At 43.7% G+C, this 24,662-nt stretch overlaps 1 protein-coding gene across 9 annotated transcripts in view; it reads left to right on the plus strand.

The window, feature by feature from the left end:
• The window catches only part of OBSCN (obscurin, cytoskeletal calmodulin and titin-interacting RhoGEF), a 236,520-nt gene that overhangs the window by 121,391 nt on the left and 90,467 nt on the right, over nt 1–24,662 (plus strand). For 8 of the 9 annotated variants that reach the window (XR_014494163.1, XM_083376954.1, XM_083376957.1 and 5 more), the window contains 11 exons: nt 1,203–1,469; nt 5,545–5,817; nt 7,840–8,112; nt 11,008–11,268; nt 12,206–13,540; nt 14,488–14,766; nt 15,240–15,318; nt 17,205–17,329; nt 22,502–22,699; nt 23,922–23,951; nt 24,184–24,282. Coding sequence is in view for 8 of the 9 variants with exons in the window: in XM_083376954.1 (XP_083233080.1) it covers nt 1,203–1,469; nt 5,545–5,817; nt 7,840–8,112; nt 11,008–11,268; nt 12,206–13,540; nt 14,488–14,766; nt 15,240–15,318; nt 17,205–17,329; nt 22,502–22,699; nt 23,922–23,951; nt 24,184–24,282 (3,219 nt within the window). In the remaining variant the exon portion in view is untranslated. The remainder of the gene's footprint in view (nt 1–1,202; nt 1,470–5,544; nt 5,818–7,839; nt 8,113–11,007; nt 11,269–12,205; nt 13,541–14,487; nt 14,767–15,239; nt 15,319–17,204; nt 17,330–22,501; nt 22,700–23,921; nt 23,952–24,183; nt 24,283–24,662) is intronic. The other variant, XM_083376960.1, reaches the window with a different exon arrangement.

Below are 24,662 nucleotides of genomic sequence, written 5' to 3' on the forward strand. Positions count from 1 at the left end.
ATTAGTAACAAAATATAGCCACAGGCCAAGGGTTAGGGAGATGCTTAAATACCCATCTGAGCACAGTAACTAATTCAGGTATAGTATTGTCGGTAGATAGTCCTCGGCTTACGACCACAATTGGGATCAGAATTTCCATTGCTAAGAAAGGTGGTTGTTGAGTGAATCCTGCCTGATTTTGTGACTTTGTCACGGTTATGAAACAAACCTGACTTTCCCCATTGACCTTGCTTGTCAGAAGATGGCTGGTAAGGTTGCAAATGGTCACCACATGATCCCAGGGTGCTGCAACAGTCATGAATAATCAAGTGCCCGAATTTATTTTTTCATATGTTATTTAGTTTATTCAAAGAAAGTTGTAGTTTAAAAATATTTTTAAAAAGTCAAGAGAATAAAAAAAAACGTAAGAAAGAAGTCATTAAAAAGTGTCCTTAAAAAAAGGAAAAAGACTAATACGTACACACATAATGTCCTCCCTTGTTGAATGCTGATTAATGTAATACAGGTAGTCCTCGACTTAAGACCACAATTGAGCCCAAAATCTCTGTTGTTAAGTGAGACATTTGTTAAGTGAGTTTTGCCCCATTTTACCACCTTTCTTGCCACCGTTGTTAAGTGAATCACTGCAGTTGATAAGTTAGTAACCAATTGTTAAGTGAATTTTGGCTTCCCCATTGACTTTGTTTGTGAGAAGGTCACAAACTCATCACGTGACCCCTGAGACACTGCGAAGCATCTGAATTTTGATCACATGATCATGGGGATGTTGCAACAATCATAAGTGCGAGAACCAGTCTAAAGTCACTTTCTTCATTGCTGTGGCAACTAATGGTCACTAAACAAAAGTCGAGGACTATGGTGTTAGGAAAAAGGACTTGACCTGGCCAGCTTTGTCAATAGCTCACCTCCCAGAATCCTCTGCAACCTCCACATTGGCTGAGGAATTCTGGGAGTTGCAGTCCATATCCTTGAGTTAGGCAAAACTGCTTTCAGCCACTCGGTCACTGACGATTTGCTGCCCCCCTTAGCTAACCTATGTGCTTCTATCATTTTCATCGCTGAGCCAAGCAAGCATTAAACCACCTTAGCAAACTAAAGGGTGCTTCTGACCCCTGCTTTCACACAACTGGCTGAGGGTCCACCTTTAAAAGCAAAAAATATTCCCCCAAGCTTGCACTAACCCCTGACCTATCGGTTGACAGATCCAACCATCGAAGTGGTCAGCCCCATGCAGGACCTAACCCTGGAAGAAGACGGGACCGCAGAATTCATCTGCCAATATTCTCGGCCAGTGCAGGCCATTTGGAAGAAGGATGACCAACCTCTTTGGGCAGATGGCCAGCGAGTTGTGGTTGAGCAGGACTGGAACGTGGCCAGACTGAAAATCAAGCCGGCTCTTCCTGGTGACACGGGGATTTACTCTTGTGAAGCTGGAGGCACCAAAGTGGTGGCCATGCTTGATGTTCAAGGTGAGGTCAACCACAGTGGAAGAAGATGATCATGGGAACACCGCTGCAGCTGACACGAGGCCCAAACCAACTTCCTTTTGGTGACCAATACCAGAATAACAGAGTTGGAAGGGACCTTGGAGGTCATCTAGTCCAGCCCTCCTGCTCATGCAGGAGGCCCTATACCATTCCAGACAAATGGCTGTCCAATCTCCTCTTAAAAACCTTAAAACCTTAAAAACCCACAACCTCTGGAGGCGAAGTCATTCCCTGGTTAAGCAACTAGCTTTTTGGAAATCAAAGAGAAAGAGGAGATTTTTCATTGCAAAGGGTCCAACTGACAATTTTAGCCGGCATTGGGGAACAGGAAAACCTTATGTAGAAACATAATTATTCATGCAGGGTTATTGTGGCTCTCTGAGCTTGGTCGTTTTCTTGCAGATGTTTCATGACCCAATTTGGTTGCATCTTCAGTGCTAGAAGGGAGGGGGGTTTGTAGGGAGGAGGAGGAGGAGGAGGAGGACTGTGGGGTCCTTGGTGTGCTCTGAAGTTGTTGTTTTTTTGTTGCAGACGTTTCATGACCCAGTTAGGTTATATCATCAGTGCTAGAAGGAAGTGGGGTTTGTGGAGAGGAGGAGGAGGAGGAGGAGGACTGTGGGGGTCCTTGATGCTCTCTGAGCTGGTTGGTATTCTTGCAGACATTCAGCTACCCAATTAGGTAGCACCATCAGTGCTAGAAGCTAAAACTTCCCTCCCTTTTAGCACTGATGATGTTACCTAGTTAGGTTGTGAAACATCTGCAAGAAAACTATCAGTTTTCGAGGGCACCAAAGACCCTGCAGTTCAACCCCAAGCTACAAATATTCTCTTCTATTGATAAGCATTTGTACTAAATTTTTAGGCTCTTACCTGTCACAAAGAAATTTAGATGATTGATGAGAATTTTGAGGTGATGCAGATTTTAACTTGTCTGCGTTTTCCAAATACACTTTGTTTGATTTCTTCTATCTGCCCTTAATTTTGGCAACATACTGCTGCATAAAATAAATTCAGAGAGAACCAGAGCTGGGAAAATCACTGGTTGATTGCATTGCGACCATGAAGAGTTTTCTTAACACATGTCAATGTCAGCAATGTCAGTGGTCTGCTACACAGTTGGAGAACAGGAATCCTGATCCACCTTGTAGGTCTGTTGTAAGGATAACTCAGCAATGCATTTGAGCAGCCTAAAACATTTTGTAATTGGTCTGTGTTATTGCAAGCTTAATTGTCATCTGCTCTTACTTGGATCTGAAGCTTTTGAATGCCATATTTTATGAAATATGTTTTTTTATTTGGCTTGTCTATTGTTCTGAGGTTATTTAAATTTTTAAATGATTTTATTGCTTGCATTATATTTTTTTAATGCTTGGCTGCCAGGTTGCTTTGAATTCTCTAAAAACACGACAACCCATTTTTAAATAGTCACTTTGGGTAAAGCTTTGTGATGATAAAAAGAAAGGTCAAATTATGTCTTTTATTATGGACATTAAAAGAAAACATAATTGCACCACATGCATCAGGCCATGCTTACGGTCTCTGCACCAGCCAAGATCAAGTAGAGGTTAAGGTAAAGGTATAGGTAAAGGTTCCCCCGCACATGCGTGCTAGTCGTTTCCGACTCTAGGGGCCGGTGCTCATCTCCGTTTCAAAGCCGAAGAGCCAGCACTTGTCCGAGGACGTCTCCGTGGTCATGTGGCCGGCATGACTAGACAACCAAAGGCTCACGGAACGCTGTTACCTTCCCACCATTTGCATTTTTACATGCTTTCGAACTGCTAGGTGGGCAGAAGCTGGGACGAGTAACAGGCGCTCACTCTGCTACGTGGCACTCGGGATTCGACCTGCCAAACTGCCGACCTTCTGATCGACAAACTCAGCATCCTAACCCACTGAGCCACTGCGTCCCTTATTATTTAAGACATCAGGTTAAAACCCCGTTGTTGTCCTGCTTTAGGCATGAAAGCTGATTGGGGAACTTTAAGACATTAACTAGGAGACGGTGACATCTAGTTCCTCCTTAGGCAGGAGAGCTGGCTGGACAACTTTGAGCCAATCACTAGGCAATGGTGAGTTCTAGTTCCGCCTTAAGCATGAAAGGTGTCTGGGCAACTTTGAACCAGTCACCAGGAGATGCTGAATTCTAGTCTCGCCTTAGCCATGAAAGATATCTGGGTGACTTTGGGCCAATCACCAGGAGATGGTGAGTTCTAGTCCCGCCATAGGCCCAAAAGCCAGCTGGGCGACTTTGAGCCAGTCCCTCTTTCTCACCCCAACCCACCTCACAGGGTTGTTGTGGGGAAAATAGGAGGAGGAGTATTAGATATGTTTGCTGCTCTGAGTTGTTTATAAAAAAATAACAAAGGCAAGACATACAGAAAACAAACAAACATCCGAGGCTTGAGTTTCACTGGGATTACTCATGGTTCTTTACAGAAATGTTTTTATGGCATAAGAAAAGCATAATTAAAGAGGAAATCTCCATGGGTACCAAAGCAACATGTGCAGTCTGTTGTCACTTCCTTGTGTCCTCATGAGGACACCCACAGGGTTCACCTTTACTTTGACTCATTGTCACATACATTTATGTATGTGTATGTGTGATTTTTTCCCCCTTGATTCGAGCCTTTATCTTGCCCTTGATTGAAATTTGGCTGAGCCAAACATGAGTGTAGAATTACTTCTTCTTTACAGTGTTACGATCCTAATTGGCGACATCTCCATAAGGAAGAAAATTCAACAAGGATGCAACCATGAAATTAAACTATGTTTTTTTTAAAAAAATATGTGCAGCATTTGACCTCCCTCTGCAGAAGCTCCTAAGTCTGATCCTATTCCTGTACATTTAGCAATCCAATGAAAACTCTTTCTCCTATCAAAAACTCTTAACCTACATCAAAATGAAGGTTGAATTTCAGCTAAAGACGATGGTCACTTCATTTTTTCAATATAACTCAAAAATATTGCAAACAACCAAGTTTGCAATGTCTAAAGTTTTATATGATATGATATGATATATTATTATTTTACAATACATTACATTAACATATAATTATTTCCAGCTAACTTAAATGCTGTATGGGTAGTCCTCAACTACAACTACAGTTAAACCCAACATTTATGTTGCTAAGCAAGGCAATTATTAAGTGAGTCATGCTTCATTTTATGACCTTTTTCGCCATGGTTTTTAAGTGAATCCCTATGATCGATAAGTCTGACCGGTTGCTCTCCGGGTGATGTTCAAGGTGTTAGTTATGACTTACAAAGCCCTTCATGGCATGGGTCCGGATTACCTACGGCAGCACCTGCGGCCGGCGTCAACTTCCCTCCGTCCAGTGCGCTCCCACAGAGAGGGCCTCCTCAGGGTGCCGCCGATCAAAGAATGCCGATTGGTGACCCCCAGGGGGAGAGCGTTCTCTATGGGCGCGCCAGACCTCTGGAACCGCTTACCGGTTGAGCTCCGGACGGCCCCCGACCTTCGCTCCTTCCGGCGGGATCTCAAAACTTTCTTTTTTGAACAAGCTGGCCTGGTCTGACGGGATGGGGTTGGGTTTTTAAAATTAGTTTTAAACTTTAATATGTATTGATTTTATGGGCATGATGTTTAATGGCTTTTTAATTTTTGTATTCGATTTTTATTGTGTATTGCCCTGTTCACCGCCCTGAGTCCTTCGGGAGAAGGGCGGTATAGAAATCAAATTATTAAATTATTAAATTAAATTAAATCAGGCAGTCGTTGAGTGAATCTGGTTTCTCCCATTGATTTTGCTAATCAGGAGCTGTCTGAGAAGTTCACAAATGGTGAACACATGACCCTGGGACACTGTAACCATCATATCTATGAGTTAACTGCCAAGCACTTGAATTCTGATCACATGACCATGGGGATGCTACAACGGTCATGAGAACCGGTGCTAAGTCACTTTCTCAGTGCTCCCGTAACTTCAAACAGTCTCTAAACAAAGAGTCACAAGGCGAGGACCACCCATGTGATGAGAAAGTCAGGGATTGAGGCCTTTTTCTTATTAATTCCATTAATTTTTTTTTGTCCTAACAGCCAAGAATACAGTCATCCAGGGCCTTGAGAACGTGGATGCGATGGAAGGAGGGGAAGCCCTTTTTGAGTGTTATCTATCCAAACCAGAAATCTACAATTATAACTGGCTGATCGATGATGTGCCGGCAAAAACGTCCGAAAATGTGGAATTAGTTTATTTTGAAAATGGACTCCGCCATCTTCTGCTTCTGAAGAACCTCAAAGTCCAAGACAGCTGCAGGGTTTCTTTCCAAGCGAGCGATGTGGTCACGTCTGCTTTCTTGACCGTCAAAGGTGACAATCAAATATCTTGCTACCCAAGAAAATCAGATACAGGTAGTCTTCGACTTATGGCCACAACTGAGCCCAAAATTTCTGTGGCTAAGTGAGACACTTGTTCAGTGAGTTTTGCCCCATTTTACCATCTTTCTTGCTATAGTTGCTAATCACCGCAGTTAAGTTAGTGACAGGGACTTCCCCCATTGACTTTTCTTGTCAGAAGTTCGCAAAAGGGGACCACATGACCCCAGGACACTGCAACTGTCACAAATATGAGCCAGTTGCCAAGTGTCTGAATTTCGATCACATGACCATGAAGGATGCTGCAATAGTCGTTAGTGTAAAAAATGGGCACAATTCCCCTTTTCCCTTTTTGTTGTAATTTTGAGCGGTCATTAAACAAACTGTTGTAAGTCAAAGGCTATCTTTCTAAAGCTGCCCATCTCAGTCAGTAACTGTGGATGGCTTACGATTAAAAAGAAAATCACAATTAAAATACTAAAAACGTTCTAAGATAATAAAAAAACAATAAACAATAAACATGCATAGCAGCCGAGATACTTCATCAGTTAGCAGTACAGCTGGGAAATGGGGTCCCTTGTTATGTACAGATAGTCCTCAACTTACAACCATAATGGAGCCCAAAATTTATGTTGCCAAGTGAGATATTTGTTGTTTCACCCCATTTCTTGCTACGGCTGTTAAGTGAATCAATGCAGTTGTTACGTTAGTAACATGGCTGTTAAATGAATCTGGCTTCCCCATTGAGTTTGCTTGTCAGAAGGTCACAAAAGGGGATCCCAAGACCCTGGGTCACTGCAACTGTCATAAATATGACTTAATTGCTAAGCATCTGAATTTTGATCTTGTCACCATGGAGATGCTATAATGGTTGTAAGTGTGAAAAATGATAAGAATAGAATAGAATAGAATAGAATAGAATAGAATAGAATAGAATAGAATAGAATAGAATAGAATAGAATAGAATAGAATAGAATAGAATAGAATAGAATAGAATAGAATAGAATAGAATAGAATAGAATAGAGCTGGAAGGGACCTTGGAGGTCTTCTAGTCCAGCCCCCTGCCCAAGCAGGAGAACCTATACCATCTCAGACAAGTGACTGTCTAATCTCTTGAAAACCTCCAGTGATGGAGCGCCCACAATTTCTGGAGGCAAGCTGTTCCACTGGTTAATTGTCCTCACTGTTAGGAAGTTTCTCCTTAATTCCAGGTTGCTTCTCTGGTCAGTTTCCAACCATTGTTTCTTGTCCTGCCCTCTGGAGAATAACGTGACCCCCTCTGCCTTGTGGCAGCCTCTCAAGTACTGGAAACTGCTATCATGTCTTCCCTATTTCTTCTTTTCTTTAGACTAGCCGAACTCAAGTCCTGCAGCCCTTCTTCGTATGTTTTAGTCTCCAGGTCTCTGATCATCTTAGTTGCTCTTCTTTAAATTTTTTCAAACTCTCAACATCTTTTTTGTGATATGGTGACCAAAATTGGCTGCAGTATTCCAGGTGTGGTCTCACTAGGGTTTTATAAGGTAAAGGTAAAGGTAAAGGTTCCCCCGCACATGCGTGCTAGTCGTTTCCGACTCTAGGGGCCGGTGCTCATCTCCATTTCAAAGCCGAAGAGCCAGCGCTTGTCCGAGGACGTCTCCGTGGTCATGTGGCCGGCATGACTAGACGCCAAAGGCGCACGGAACGCTGTTACCTTCCCACCGTAGTGGTCCCTATTTTTCTACTTGCATTTTTACGTGCTTTCGAACTGCTAGGTTGGCAGAAGCTGGGAGTAGTAACAGGCGCTCACTCTGCTACGCGGCACTCAGGATTCGACCCGCCAAACTACTTCACATGATCATAAGTCCCTTTTTCAGTACTGTTATAACTTAGTACGATCACTAAATGAACTTTTGCATGTTGAAGACTATCTGTATTTCTGTTTTTTATTAATCAGCCAATTTCCCCCAAAGTTTCCCAAAATCTCAATTTCTTCCTTGCTTTGAAAATATTGATGGTGTCATTTCTGATCATTTCAGGATGGAGAGTGGAATTCCTGCAGCCTCTGACAGACGTCACTGTCCGTGCTGGGGAACAAGCCGTCTTTAGCTGCGTGTTAAGTGAAGCAGTACCTGTTCATGAGATTGCCTGGTATATTAATGACGTAGACATCCAACCAAATGAAAATTGGAAAATTGAAGTTGAAGGAAATACTTACAAACTCATCCTAAAGAAAGCTCAGCTTCTCCACTCTGGGGAGATAACCTTCGCTGCCAGAGATGCTATTGTGTCTGCAAAATTGACCGTAATAGGTAAGTTGGAACAGGTGATTTTTTCCCCCCCCTGAAATCAGTTTTGATTCATAGGTGGCTAAACGGACACCAACAAGCACAAGACATCAAGCAACTTGCCTACAGGATAGGACTGGTGCAAAATGATCAAACTGAACACTAGGCCCTATCTAACAAAATGAAATTCAAGGTAGATAAAAGTAAAGTTTTCCACTTTCATAAGAAAAACCAAATATACAGATATAAGGTTAGGTGAAACCTGGCGTAATGCCAGTAACTGTGAAAGAGATCTTGGAGTCCTAGTGGACAATCCCTTAAACATGAGCCAGCCGTGTGCTGCAGCTGCCAAAAATGCCAACACAGTGCTATGCTGCATTAATAGAGGGATACAATCAAAATCACGTGAAATTCTAGTACTCCTTTACAAAGCCTTAGTAAGATCACACTTGGAATACTGCATCCAGTTCTGGTCACCACAATACAAAAAGATATTATTATTATTATTATTATTATTATTATTATTATTATTATTATTATTATTATTATTATTGTTATTATTATTATTATTATTATTATTATTATTATTATTATTATTATTATTATTATTATTATTATTTTAATTTGTATACCGCCCTTCTCCCAAAGGACTCAGGACTTTGGAAAGAGTACAGAGAAGAGCAACAAAGATGATAAGGGGGCTGGAGGCTAAAACATACGAAAAATAGTTGCAGGAATTGGGTATGTCTAGTTTAATGGAAAGAAGTATTAGGGAGAACATGATAGCAGTGTTCCAGTATTTGAGGGGTACCTACAGAGACGAGGGGGTCAAACTATTTTCCAAATCATCAATAGGCAAGACAAGAAACAATGGATGGAAACTAACCAAGAGAGGTAACCTAGAACTAAGGAGAAATTTCCTAACGCTGAGAGCAATTAACTAATAGAATAACTTGCATTCAGATGCTGTGCTTGCTCCATAACTGGAGGCTTTGAAAAAGGGACTGGACAACCATTTGTCTAAAATGATATAGGGTCTCCTGCTTGAGCAGGACTAGTAGACTAGAAGACCTCCAAGGTCCCTTTCAACTCTATTATTCTGTGTTCTACCTACTAAGTCTATAACTGAGGATTGATAGATGAAAAGCAAAGTTGTTCACCACAACAAAGAATGAACAGTTAGTGGGCATTGGGCCATATTCAACCAGATGTGGTTCAGTAAGATCCTGCACCTAGGCAGGAAAAACTAAATGCACAGGTACAGAATAGGTGGTACCTGATTCAACAATAGCAACTATGAGAGGGATCTGGGAATTCTAGTGGATCACCACTTAAGTATGAGCCAGCAGTGTGCTGCACCAGCCAAAAAAGCTAATGCAGTCCTGGGCTGCATCAATATAGGGATAGCATCAAGATCAGAAAAAGTGATAGGGCTTTTCAACCAGTGGTACGGGTACCACCCGTGGTACATTAGCACCTGGCAGGTGGTACGTGACCATCCTGGAAAAGTGGTAGTGGGGGAGGGGAATGAGCTGAACCGGTGGCAGCACCGCACAAGCCTAAGCGAGAGACGGCTGGAGCTGCAGAGCTGTCAGGGCTCGGTGGAAGCGCCAGGATCAGCGGCAGGATCCAGCTGGAGCTCAGTGCTGATCCTGGTGCTTCCGTTGAGCCCAGAAGACGCGCTGATCAGCTGGAATGTTGCAGCATCTCCAGGGTCTTGTGATTTACATTCAGATGCTTGGCAACTGATTCATATTTATGATGGTCACAGTGTCCCAGGGCCATGTGAAGTGAACAAAACCTGCTGCAACCACCCAGCAGAGGGGGCAGGGAATAAAAACCAAACACCCCCCACATCACCCCCGCTGCCAATCCTCAACAGAAATGCTCACAACAATGAAAACCTGGAACAGCAGGAAGAGCACCGCTGGGCAGGCAGGCAGGTGTCTTGCTCGGCTGTGGCTTGGGGGACTCTTGTTTTCAGTGCCATTGTAACTTCGAAGAGTCATTGTTTTAAGTCGTAAGTTGTAAGTCAAGGACTATCTGTTCTTCATCACTTTTTTCCTTTTTTGGGGGTCATCAAGTTTTTGACACCTTGCTAGGCGACTGGTGGTACTCGGATGTTGCCATATCCTAAAAGTGGTACGATGGGTGAAAAGGTTGAAAAGCCCTGCTCTATACTGCACTGTTGAGGCCACACTTGGAAAACAGGTAGTCCTCGACTTAGAACAGCTCATTTAGTGACCATTCAAAGTTACAACAGCACTGCAAAAAGGGACTTATGACCATTTTTCATAGTTACAACTGTTGCAGCATCCCCATGGTCATGAGATCAGTATTCAGATGCCTGGTAACTCACTCATATTTATGACGGTTGCAATGTCCTGGGATCATGTGATCTCCTTTTGCAATCTCTTGATAAACAAAGTCAATGGGGAAGCCAAATTTGCTTAACAACCGTGTTACGAACAATAACAGTAGTGAAGCTTATATTCTATACTTGTGTTGGTTGCAATATATTTTCAATCTCCCCCGTTCTTTTACTTTCTTTACTTTCTTTGTTATCTATTCTTCATATTTTTTGCACCTTTCTCTCTTTTCTTCTATTCTTTCTTTTAATTTGAATTAATTTTACTATTGTAATTCAATTCATATATATGCACATATACACACACATGCATAAACTCGCACACACATGTATATATATCTTCTTACACCTTGCTTGTACGTGACAACAGTCAAAGATATGGACCAGATGCCATTTTGATCACATGACTCTGGGGATGCTGCAATGGTCATAGGTATGAAAAACAGTCATATGTCACTTTTTCAGCGCTGTTGTAACTTTGAGTGGTCACTAAACAAACGTTTGTGAGTCAAGGACTACCTGTAAATTGGTTTTTGTGTGTTGAATTTTAGAACCTGTTGAAGTCACTCTGCCTTTGGTTGACCAGTCTGCCACGCAAGGAGAGAAGGCCCGGTTGCAGTGCGAATTGTCCAGCGAGACCCAAGAGCTGATTTGGGTCAAAGAACCAATCCTACCCGGAGGACGATATGAAATCGTCTCTGAAGGCAAAAAACAGGCACTCATCATACACGATTTTAAATCTGAAGATCAAGGATCCTACACCTGCATCGCCTCGCCTGAAACCAAAACCTCTGCCAATCTTTTGATTGACGGTAAGTTAGAATTCCTACAGGTAATCCTCATTTTACAACCTCAAGTCATATAATTGTATTTGGGTCATTAACCAGCAGAGACAACCACAACTAGGACTAGAAATTCTGTTGCTCAGCAACGAGGTTATACGTGAGTCTTGTCCGATTTTAAGGTCTCTTTTGCCAGGGTTGTTAAGCAAATCACTGCAGTTGTTAAATGAATTACAATGTCATTAAGTGAATCTATTTCCAGCATCACCTTTGCTCATCCGAAGCTGGCTGGGAAGGTCGCAAATGGAGATCATGTCACCCAGGATGCTGCAATAGTTATATATACACTGTGGTTGCTCAGAGCCAGAATATTGGGCTCCTGACTATGGGGATGCTACAAAGGTTGTAAGTGTGAGGACAGGCTGTAAGTCACTTTTTTCCCAGTGCTGTTGTAACGGTCATTACATGAATAGTTGTAAGTCAATAACTGTACTGAAAAAAGTGACACACTTACGACCATCACAGCATCCCCATGTTTATGTAATCAAAATTTGGGCACTTGGCAACTAGTATGTTTTTACAAATTGCAGCATTCTAAGATGATCCTCCCAGCCAGCTTCTGACAAGCAAAGGCAATGGGGGAAGCCAGATTTACTTAACAACCATGTGATTCATTTAACAACTGCAGTGATTTGTTTAAGAATCATTGCCCCCCAAAAAAAAGGTTGTAAAATGGGGCGCGACTCACTTAACTGCCTTGCTTGGCCATGGAAATTTGGGGCTTGGGTCATAAATCAAGGATTACCTGTACTATATTAATCCAGATCGATTAACTGATTACTGATTGATTGATTCTAAAATGGTGATTTCCAAAACTGAGATTGTCCTGTTGATCTTCCTCTTTTTTATGTCTAGAAGTTGCTATGTCCCGAATGCCTAATAAAAATCTCACCATTTCATTTCTTAGTTTCTGCCGTGTCGGTACTGAAAGAAGACATTGAGGAAGCACCAATTTCTAAGGAGCCAAGCAAGGTAGCAGATGAAGAGGCCCAGCCCAGCTTGCCACCCGAAGCTGCCCAGGAAGGGGATCTCCACCTTCTGTGGGAAGCTCTGGCCAAGAAGCGGAGGATGAGTCGCGAGCCGACCTTGGATTCGATCAGCGAACTGCCTGAAGAAGATGATAAGCTTCAGAAGCGGAAGAAGGAGGAAGTGGAGATAACCCAATACTATTCTGAGGAATACTCTACCTGCGACGAGTCTGCAAAAGTTGGAGAAGCAGATTTCTCCGTCACAAGTTCAGATGACGAATCCAGAGCCGGGACGCCTTCATTAATCACCTATCTTAAGAAGGCAGGGTCATCTACGGTGAGCGTCAGTCGCAAAGTCGTAGAGAAAGTCCCTCAAGATCAGCAGAAGTCTGGTGAGGAACCGCCTCCTCCTGTGGAGTCAGCTGAAATGGAGATTACGGAAGGAGACTTGGAAGATCCTTCCATGTCGCAAGCTGCCGTCAAAATCCAAGCTGCCTTCAAAGGTTACAAAGTGAGGAAGGAAATCAAACAGCAGGAACGTCCAGTCTTTGCTGAGACCTTCAAGGACTTTGTCGGCAAGGTGGGAGACACCCTCCATCTGGAGTGTATGGCCCACAGCAAAACAGACATGAAGGTCAGTTGGCTGAAAGACGGGAATGAAATTAAGGATGGGCGGCATTATCACATAGACATTTACAGTGACGGGACTTGCTCCTTGATCATTGCCGGTTTAGAAATGAATGACAAGGGCAAGTATACCTGCGAAGCCTCCAATAAATTCGGCAAGGTCTCCCACAGTGCCAAGGTGACCATCCAACCCCAAGCATCTTCTCGCAAGCCAAAAGCTGCCAAGGAGCTTCCCGACAGTGAATCAGAGAGCTCATCTGGCAGCGAATTGGACGATGCTTTTCGTAAAGCCGGACGTAGACTTCACAAGTTGTTCAAGTCCAAAATTTCACCTGAGATCTCCGACGTCGAAGAGGAACTGTTTGTCAGTGCAGACGAGGGAGAGATTGAGGTGGTAGACCGCCAGACCTACCGGGAAGACGAGCGCTACATCTACATCAAGTTTGAAGTTCAGACGGAGGCCAAAACAGCTGCAGGCCGGTTTCGGGAGATGTTTGCTGCCATGGGTATTCCTGTTGAGATTGACATTTTGGATCAGGGTCCTAAAAAGATAGAGTTGCGTATTGGGAAAGCCACTTCACCTCCTGCAGGACAGTTGCGGACTTTGGTTCAACGGCCACCACCTACTTTGCTGACCTCAGATACTGGTAAGTACAAAAGATTTTGTAGAAGGAGTAGTGGCAGGACCTGGGGTGGTGTCAAAATAGGCATCAGCCTAGAATCCCTATATAGTCACAAGTGAACTAAGTCCAATCTCCCTGGAATTCCATTGATCCTTATCTAACTCCTAGCAGGTGCTAACTGTTAGTTGAGAAGATTCCTATACATAGGTATGTGTACCAATACATCAGTTTAAGGTGAAGTGTTAGTACTTCTTTACACTGCACTAGTGATACCATATTTGGAATACTATGTCCATTTCTGGTCACCACGATACAAAAAAAGTGACGAGACCATAGAGTGCAGAAAAGAGCAACAGAGATCACATATGATGAATGATTGAGGAAACTAGGTATGTTTAGTCTAATGAAGAGAAGGACTGAGAGAGATATGATAGCAATCTTCCAATATTTGAGGGGATGTCACAGAGAGGATGGGGTCCACCTATTCTCCAAAGCACCTGAAGGCAGGGCAAGAAATAATGGATGGAAACTAACCAAGGAGAGAAGCAACCTGGAACTAAAGGAGAAATTTCCTGACTGTGAGAACAATTCATCAGTGGAACGGCTTGCCACCAGAAGTTGTTGATGCTCCATCATTGGAGGTTTTCAAGAAGAGACAGGGCAGCCATTTGTCAGAAGTGGTATAGGGACTCCTTCTTGAGCAGGAGGTTGGATTAAAAGGTGAAGGAGAAGAAGGTGAAGGAGCAGAAGATAGACAAGAAGAAGGAGAAAAATGAGGAGGAGGAAGAGGAGAAGGAGAATTGTGGGGTCCTTGGTGCTTTCTGAGCTTGGTTGTTTTCTTACAGACATTTCATGACCCAGCAAAAGAACATCATCAGTGTTAGAAGGGAGTGAGGTTTGTGGAGAGGAGGAGGAGGAGGAGGAGGAGACTGACATATAGATGTGCTCTTATTGTTCTTTATTCATTCTAGCTCCGGTCTTCATCACTGAGCTTCAAAATCAAGAAGTGCAGGATGGTTATCCAGTCAGTTTCGATTGCGTGGTGATTGGCAAGCCGATGCCGACTGTCCGGTGGTTTAAAGATGGCCGTGTTCTTGAAGAGGATGACCACTACATGATCAATGAGGACCAGGAAGGATGTCATCAGCTGATCATTACTGCGGTGGTCCCTCTTGACATGGGGGTCTACCGCTGCGTGGCTGAAAACAGCATGGGAGTATCTTCAACAAAAGCTGAGCTACGAGTGGACCGTGAGTCTAAAGCTGTTTTTTGGGAAACTGTTGCTCAAAGGTTGGGTATAACATTGGGATGCATGAAATGTATTTTGCTTGTGTGACTTCATTAGGCAGCAGAATAAAATAGAGGTTAATAACTCATAGTCAGGCAAACAAAATATGTTTAAAGTTCTTTTATTATGGTTTGCTTCCTTCCTTCCTTCCTTCCTTCCTTCCTTCCTTCCTTCCTTCCTTCCTTCCTTCCTTCCTTCCTTCCTTCCTTCCTTTTCCTAATTTTATTTTCTTTCTTCTTCTAATCTTCCTTTCTTCCTTTCTTCCTTCCTCTCTCCCTCCTCCCGTAAAAATCATCTGATCAGAACTTCCTCAATTCTTGAACAATTATTCACCTTCTCTTATGTACCATGGAATTCTGGGAGTTGAAGTCCACTGACCTTAAAGTGGCTGAAATTAAGAAATGTTGCCCTAAAATCCTCTTTTTACTTTATTAGTAACCAGCACAGACTATGATACAGCCGGAGATGCAACAGAGACCTCATCGTACTACAGCGCCAAAGGTTACCTGTCCAGGTAAAAGCAATATTATTTATTTATTATATTTATTTGCCACCTATCTCATATTAACATGGCTCTGGGTGGAAATCTATTATCAAATGTTATTTTGGAAAGTATGTTTATTACCCTGACTAGTTTGCTTCCATGATTATTGACACAGCTTCCTTAGTGTGGCACATCTTTCTTTCACTAAATGGATCTTGCACCTCAGAATTTTTCTGATTAACTCATTTGGTGGCCTGAATGTGGTAGGTTAAAGGATCAATAACTCTGATCAGGAATAAGATTTCTGTCACATCAGCATTGTGGGAGTGTGGCCCACTGAGTGGGCATGGCTGCGGTGGTCACGGCAGATGGGGTGGGCGTGGCCGGGGTGAACGTGGCCACCTCAGTGTTGCTCGCGGGGGAACGCCTGTGGGGGCTGGGCAGGGTTGGGGGAGATCCAGGAGTCTCTGACGGGTGGTGTGGTGGGCAGGAGGCTCGTCCTGTGGGGTGAGGCGAGGCAGGAGCAGGGCAGAGTGCCACTGACACGGGGCAAGGCAAGGCATGGGCCGAGACTGTTGCTCCCTGACACCATCGGCCCCCGCACACAGGCCAGTGAGAATGTGGGGGCTGACGGTGTCCATCAGCAGCCACAGCCTGCCGGCTCCTTGACCCGCACACTTTGGGGCTCCGCAGCCCGCTGTCAATACCGGGCCAGCCCTCCAGCAGCAGGCGGAGTAGGGGAGGGGGGAGGCACATGATGCAGACTGCCAGACGCTTCTACTCTGTCCCAGCTGTTTTTGCTTGTGGTCGAAGAACAGGTCGCTGGTGGTCATCTACCGGCCCCCTCGCAGATCTTGACCTTGGCCCGCATGTAGACCTGTTCCCCTCACATACCCAACGCACCTCAGGCCACCACCAGCAGCAGCTTGCCCAGGTTCATTAGGTTGCCACCTGCCGCCCAGAGCACTTGGCCCGCCCAGCACAAAGGAGGAGAAATGGCCAGCTGGCAAGCTCGAGTAGAGATGGTAGAGCACGCCCATGCCCAGCAAGCAAAAGGCCACCCCAAGTGGGGAAAACTGGATCCCCATCAGTGCCATGGCCCTCCAATACCCCCCATCTCTGCTAGGTCTGGGTGGCCATGACGCTGATGGGGATCCGACTTTCCCTGCTGGGGATGGCCTTTTGCCTGCTGGCCCTGGTGGTGCTCTACCACCTCTATGCGTGGCTTTCTAGCCAACTGCTTCGCCTCCTTCGTGCTGGGCGGGCCTGCAGCTCTGGGCAGTGGCCTAATGGACCTGTGTGAGCGGCTGGCAGCCATGATAGGTGAGTGAGGGGAATGCGCTCCACCTGCAGGCCAAGGGCAAGATCCTCGAGGGGGCTGAGGAGATGACCTGTGGCGACCAGCTCTCCAACCAAAAAGAGATGGGACAGAGCACACGTATCCAGCAGTCCACATCATGTGCTCCTCTGACTCCTTGCGCTGCTGCTGGAGGACCAGCCCAGTATTCACAGCAGGCTATGCAGCTCCTGCTGCACTCACTGCCTCCTGTGTGTGCACCTTGGAGATTGCCGGGTGGGAGGGGCTGGGGCCAGGGCAGCGGGGGCTAGTCCCTCACCATCTCTGGGGCATTCCTGGGGAGCCCACGTCACTTGATCGCTCACTTCCTGCCCCATGGCTTCCAAATGCCACATGCTCGCTACTCTGGCGAACTCTGCTGGGGCGACAGCGCATGTGCCCACAGAGAGGGCTCTGAGTGCTGCCTCTGGCACATGTGCCATAGGTTTGCCACCACTTCAAGGTCTTCAGGATCCCTTCCACCCCTATTAATCTATGTTATAACTATATTTGGGAGTGGGCTTTGCATGTCAATCATTCATGTTCCCTTCCCTTTCTTTCCCATCATCTCTTGAACTAGCCGGGAACAAGAAGGCGTGGAGTCGACAACCGAAGAAGAACAGTTGCCTCAAATCATGGATGAACTTCACGATATTCACGTGGCACCTGGAGCCTCTGTTGCCAAATTCCATTTAAAAGTGAAAGGTAATTGATATTCCAATTCACCCCCTCTACAGCCTGTAGTAGATCCCATTCATACGATCTCTTCTCGCATGTTGGTTTTTGCAGTTGTTCAGGTAGTACATTATCCTGACATTGGGGGTTTCAATTGTTCCACTTGACTGTGGTTTTGTTTCACTCCACCTTGAGTTCTGGGTTCAGTTCCAGCCACTATGTACTCAGGATCCAGAGGCATTTGCAGCATTAAACACTTTTTTCAAAATGACCCAAACAGAATTTCATTATTCTGAAAATTCATTATTTCATTATTGTGATGCAGGTTCCACGCATTTTGTACATAACCGACATTAAAATGCATGTACAAAAGGGGTGGAGCTTGCATTGCAATAGGTTTGGGGAAGGCCCCAAGCTAGAAATGGGAGACCGTGAGTTCCAGTCCTACTTTAGGCAGGAAATCCTTCACCAGTGACTGGCAAATTCTGACTTGAGAAATATTCCCTGCATCAATTGTTCCTGTAACTATGTAGGACAGACGGGGAGGAGGCTAACCACCAGACTGCAAAAAGAAGTGAGTGGTCTGTTACAGCCTACGACCGGCCCTGTTGGAATGTCAGGGACAACCCCTTTTTTATATTCAATAGGCTGGAATTAAGCCAACCAAATTTATTTGCAAAACCTAATTGAAACAGTTCAAAACAGAGTTAAACAAATACAGACCAAGACTATATCAGAAGCTCTTCAAATGGTTGCCTTCAGCAACCAGCACCTCCCACACATTCCCCTTTTAAACAGCAGTCTCAAGGCGTGGCTTCTCTTTGCCTTCTCCCGAGGTGCCTTATTGCTTTTCTTTGTTCACTTCTGCTTGTCTGCCTCCTGCTTCGAGCGTCACTGAACAAAGCCAGCTGTGGATCGTCTTCTTCCAATCTTCTTCCAGGCTCACACAGCTGGGTCTGAGGAGGAACAAGACGGGAGGGGCCTGGCTGAGAGCTCTGCGGTGCATCAGAACTTTCCTCTGCAACCAAAGGCTCTCCAAACCCCTCCTCCTCCTCCTCTTCAGAATTGTCCGACTCAGCTGCCGAAACCACAGGCTGACGCTGAATCACAACAGGTAGCCTCACATTGCAATGAAGTACATACACTGAATTTTGCAGCTACTAAGATTGTTGGACAAGTAGGCACAAAAAAAGCCCAGGAAGTGATTGAAACCTGAGAGATGGAGCCCTCATCAGTCAACAAGATTTACCACTAGCTTACTAAGTACTTAGGAGACGAGGACTTGGCAGCACAAGGAAAGAAATACAACTTTTTTATATGTAAATATTTTATTAATTTTCTAATTTTATAATCATGAGTACTTAATAAACAAAGTGTTGTCTGGGTCTATTGGTAATTCAGTGGTACATATTCTCAGTCTAGTTCCAATACTGTACTATCCAGTGCTTCCTTGGTCCTCGCTTCTTCCGGTGGTATGCATTTTTCCATACTGGGAAAATACAATTCTTGTTACTGTTAATACATATACCATTAAATATAGATATCTTCATCACATTTTTCTGGTATTATACAAAAATATTGATTGTGTTGTTAGTTGCAAAGTCATGTCTGACCCATCGTGACCCCATGGACAACGTTCCTCCAGGCCTTCCTGTCCTCTACCATCTTTTGGAGTCCATTTAAGCTCACGCCTACTGCTTCAGGGACTCCATCCAGCCACCTCATTCTCTGTCGTCCTTCTTCTCTTGCCCTCAATCTTTCCCAGCATGAGGCTCTTCTCCAGTGAGTCCTTCCTTCTCATTAGGTGTCCAAAGTATTTGAGTTTTAGCTTCAGGATCTGGCCTTCTAAAGACCAGTCAGGGTTGATCTCCTCTAGGACTGACCGGTTTGATTGCCTTGCAGTCCAAGGGACTCGCAGGAGTCTTCTCCAGCACCATAGTTCAAAGGCCTCAATTCTTTGGCACTCAGCCTTTCTTATGGTCCAACTTTCACAGCCATACATTGCAACTGGGAAGACCATAGCCTTGACTATATGCACTTTTGTTGACAGGGTGATGTCTCTGCTTTTTAGTGTGCTGTCTAGATTTGCCATGGCTTTCCTCCCCAGGAGCAAGCGTCTTTTAATTTCTTGGCTACAGTCCCCATCTGCAGTGATCTTGGAGCCCAGGAAAATAAAATCTGTCATTACCTCCATTTCTTCCCCATCTATTTGCGAGGAATTGAGAGGGCCGGATGCCATGATCTTGGTTTTCTTAATGTTTAGTTTCAAATAATATCGATAGTGACAGTTTATAATATCTTTTCTAGCCAGAACGTATCTCAAATGTATTTGCACTTAAAATATATTTGTTCGATCAATATCCTGTTTTTCCCACTTTTTAAAAATCTTAATTTACCATCAATGTATAAAATATCTCTATTGCTTATACTTTTCTCATAATAAATTATATTTGGGTGACCAAAAGCTTCCCTTATTAAAACCCTTTTAAAATTTTCATATTTCCCATCCCATAACAAAGTATAATATTCTAGTGACAAATCCTATCCTTCTAATTATAATACTTTTATTTCTAACAATTATCTATTTTCTTAACCATATTCAAGATCTGTTTAATAGTATAATATCACATCTAATAGGTCAAGACCTCTATTTTCTTCAGTCTTACTCTAGCTTTCTTCCCTTGCCAAATAACTTTCCAAGTCAGTTCATTTGAATCATCAAGTAATTCTTTCTCTGTTTTTGTATATATTGTTTGGAATGAGGAAGAGAATTTGATAGAAGTATTTTTGGGAAGAACGCTTAACCCATTTATGTTCATTAAACAGCCTCCGTCCTTCTCCTTCAGTTTTTCTTTTCATTTCTTGTTTGTCAATATTCAGCATTTCTTCTAACAGCTTTATCATCCATTCGATCAGCTCTTCTTCCTTATCCTCAAATGTGTTCTGAGATCTTGACAAGTAAGATATCTTTTCCATTTCTGGGGTTATCACTTCATCTTCTAATTTTTCATTTGTCTGTATCTGTCTGTTAATTCCTTCCTTTAAGTCCTCCATCTTTGGATCCGTTTCTTCTAATTTGCCTTCTCTTTCCTGGGTTACTAGTTCCTTCTTTGTAGTCATTGTCTGGATTTGCACGTTTAGGTTAGAAAATTGTTCTTTTATCTCAATTGTGATATTTTTAGTCTCATCCTGAAATAAAACAATTGTCTCTTGGATTGATTTCAACATAGAAAAAAATTCTTTCTGAGATTCATTAACATTTTCTTGCTGGTATATCAAGCTGGGGGCTTTGGAGACAAGTGTTAGAGATAGTTTTTTACCATTTGCAGATAAGTATGGAACACCCATTTTGTTTTTGTATGTAGTCTTTGTAGTCCAATAGGCTCCCCAACACAGATAAGCAGCCCAAGAGTTTTGTTTTTTTAATCCCATTTATATCCCGCCCTTCTCCGAAGACTCAGGGTGGCTTACAATCTAAGAAGCACAAATCAATATGCTTAGCAATACTTATTTATTTATTGATTGATTGATTGAGTTTATATACCGCCCTATTCCCGTAGGACTCAGGGCGGTTTACAAGGCAATTAAAACATAAAATACAAAAATTAAAATCAGTTAAAACAATTGATTAAATTTAAGCCCTAAAAATTAAAATCTAAAATCCAATTAAAAATTAAAAACCCCTCAGTCTGGGCCAGGCAGCTCGAAGAGCCAGGTTTTCAGGTCCCGGTGAAATGAACGAAGGTCGGGGGCCATCCTAAGTTCCGTGGGTAGTTGGTTCCATAGGGCCGGCGCAACCACAGAGAACGCCCTCCCCCTGGGAATAACCCACCAGCATTCATTAACTGGCGGTACCCTGAGAAGGCCCTCCCTGTGGGAGCGCACAGGACGATGGGAGGTTGATGCTGACAGCAGGTGTTCCCTTAGATAGTCCGGACCCAAGCTATTTAGGGCTTTATAGGTCATAGCCTTCATTCTATGTATATGCCTGCTTATTAGGGCTTTCCACCCCCCCAAGCTTATTGCCCCCAACAATCTGGGTCCTCATTTTCCCTTTTCCCAGCTGCAGTCTGTAAAACTGAAAGTTTTCAGGAACAACAAAGAGTCTTATCTAAGTCTGGGCTTCAAGCCAAATTTCCTTTAAGCATAATAAATTGTAGTGCCATGATTTGCCACTAGATGTCGCTGACACCATCTTCCAGCTTTCGAAATCCAAGCCTATTTTACAGACTTTCAAATATCTTTTCTAAAAAAAAAGGCTCAAAGGTATTTTTAGTCCCCAAATTTCAAAGCTATATATCCGTATTAATTCCAAATTGATTTTGTAGTTTTCTCTATTTTTCCCAAAGCAATTAATTTGCCACTTTTCTTTTCCTGAGGGAGTGGGGCAAGAACTTCCCTTCCCTCTCTCATCGGGGAGGATTCTTTGCTTTAGGCATTCTTTTTTCCAGAAAAGTAGTATTAAGGTCATAAAAAGAGGATAAAGTCTCACCCAGTACCATCCACATTGCTCAAAAATTGCTAGTTAGTGCTCATCTTTGGTTGTCAGCAGCTTCTGACTGGCCACACGAATGTAGCCAGTCTTTGCCCTGCTGGTTTGGAGGGCTTCCTTGGATCCAGCAGAAGGGCCACTGCCCCTCTGCGATTGACAAGGGTCCCTTCCTTCTTCGTCACCTCTCTGGAGCAACTTTCGACATTTTTTATGGTCCCCAACAGGGCAAACTTGAACGTGGAAGACAGAGCCCCATCTTGCTTCACCCATCACGCCACGATGCCGAACCGGAAGCCTCAGCCAACAACTTAATAGACAGTCATCAAAACCCCAATCAACAACTAAAAAGCCACACATAACAGGCACCATGTAAATATAACACACAGAGTAGCTCAAAGCACACACTCTGCTAGAGAGAAGTTCCCTAAGATGGGCTCCCTAAGATGAGTCCAAAAACTCGGAAGACAAAACTTCTGGTCCCGGTGACCGACCCAGATTGGATCCTGCAACATTATCCTGGGACAAGTATATTTGCCTTCATTCATTTGCAATCAATCTCTGATTCTCAGCGTTGAATGATCGAAGAGAGTTATTGGCACACACTGTGGCTAGACAAATAGCTGAATGGGGTGTTAAATGGGACAGTGATGGATGTCTTGGTTAGTCTTATAACTCATACATCTCTCTGTGTTTGTTGTATGTCCGCCTAGGCTTCCCTGACCCCCGTCTCTACTGGTTCAAAGATGGTCAGCCTTTACACACAAGCGATCGTCTCCAAAGGACAGACAGCCATGAGTTTCATGCTCTGGAAGTTCTCCAGGTCACCAAAGAGGATGATGGCCAGTATTCTGTCTTCATCACCAACTCTGCTGGGTCTGCGTATTCAGCAGCCAAGCTCATAGTCCAAGGTGAGCAGGCTGAAATGGTTGTTAATGCTATTCCTTGATAGGCCAAACCTGCCCTGCAGAACTACAGAGTCCAAATTTTTTCATATTATGGTGTCATTTGAAAAAAAAAATCCCCAACTTCTTTAATAGGTGTTTCAGAGGCTGGTTAAAGTTGTCATTTGGTTAAGGAATGGTGCGTTGGATATTGTTTATTTTCCCTCTGTTGATTTATGTTATGTACAAACAAACAAACACCAGCAAGGATCTATTCTTTTAGACTGTTGTATCTTGCTTAGCATCTGGGCAAGCTATCAGTAATGTGAAAATGATAGATAGATAGATAGATAGATAGATAGATAGATAGATAGATAGATAGATAGATAGACAGACATAGATAGATAGATAGATGGATAGATAGATAGATAGATAGATAGATAGATAGATAGATAGATAGATAGACACTGTGTAGATAGATGGATAGATAGACAGACAGACAGACAGACAGATAGATGAAGGCTATATGGATGATAGGTAAAGGTAAAGGTTCCCCCGCACATGCGTGCTAGTTGTTTCCAACTCTAGGGGCCGGTGCTCATCTCCGTTTCAAAGCCGAAGAGCCAGCATTTGTCCGAGGACGTCTCCGTGGTCATGTGGCTGGCATGACTAGACGCCAAAGGTGCACGGAACGCTGTTACCTTCCCACCGGAGTGGTCCCTATTTTTCTACTTGCATTTTTACGTGCTTTCGAACTGCTAGGTTGGCAGAAGCTGGGACGAGTAACAGGCGCTCACTCTGTTACGCGGCACTCGGGATTCGACCCGCCAAACTGCCGACCATCTGATCAACAAGCTCAGCGTCCTAACCCACTGAGCCACTGCGTCCCTTATATGGATGATAGATAAATAGAAATACATGAGAGAGGGGGATAGATGGATAAACAGATAGATAGATAGATAGATAGATAGATAGATAGATAGATAGATAGATAGATAGATAGATAGATGAAGGCTACAGGGATGATAGATAAATAGAAATAGATGAGAGAGGGGAGATAGATAGATAGACAGACAGACAGACAGACAGACATGATAGAATAGAGGGGGAGATGATAGAGGGGGAGATGAATGGTTGGGTAGGTAGATAGATGAGAGAGAGAAACAGTGAGAGCGAAACAGAAACAAACAGACGCACAGAGAGAAAGATAATGACATAATTCAACCCATTCCTTTTTCATCTTCTGTAGGAGTTGGTGAGGACAGAAAACCAGAAACAGGTAAGAGAACGAAAGACATAAGATATCAAAGTAAACTCTGGCTGAAGTTCTGTAGGGCTTTCCTTGAGGATGGCTTTGCCCAAATCAAAGCAGTTTGGATGCTTGCTCCGTGCCAAATTAAGCAAGCAAGCTTAGTCTGTCCTGGGGGGAGATATTTTTTCCCCCTCTCTCTCTCTCTCTAAATTCCTGTTGTGCTTCATATACAGATATTTTCTGTTATTTTAATTTTCAGACATTTATGAACAGCTGGTGCCACCAAGATTCCTGGAAAGATTTACCAACAAGAAAGTGAGGAGGGGGGCTAGCATCACCCTTTCAGTGAAAGTGGAAGGTAAATAAGCTTCAAGGGCATCCCACCCACGCTTTTTGACTACCAGGCAGTCCTGGATTTATGACCACCATTGACCCCAAAATTTCCTTTGCTGAGCGAGACATTGGTTTAAGTGACTTTTGCCCCATTTTACGACTTTTCTTCCCAGAGCTGTTCAGTGTTAAATTAAATCACACGGTTGTGAATTGAATCTGGCTTTCCCACTGACTTTGTTAGAAAGTCACAGAAGGGGATCACGTGATCCCAGGATGTTGCAATATGGATCAGTTGCCAAGGGTCTGAATTTTGATCACGTGACCATGGGGGAAGGCTGCAATGCTCAAGTGTGAAAACGGGTCATAAGTCACTTTTTCCAGTGCCATTGTAGCCTTGAATGGTCA

The sequence above is a fragment of the Vipera ursinii genome (assembly GCF_947247035.1).
Source record: "Vipera ursinii genome assembly, chromosome: Z".
Lineage (NCBI taxonomy): Eukaryota > Metazoa > Chordata > Lepidosauria > Squamata > Viperidae > Vipera > Vipera ursinii.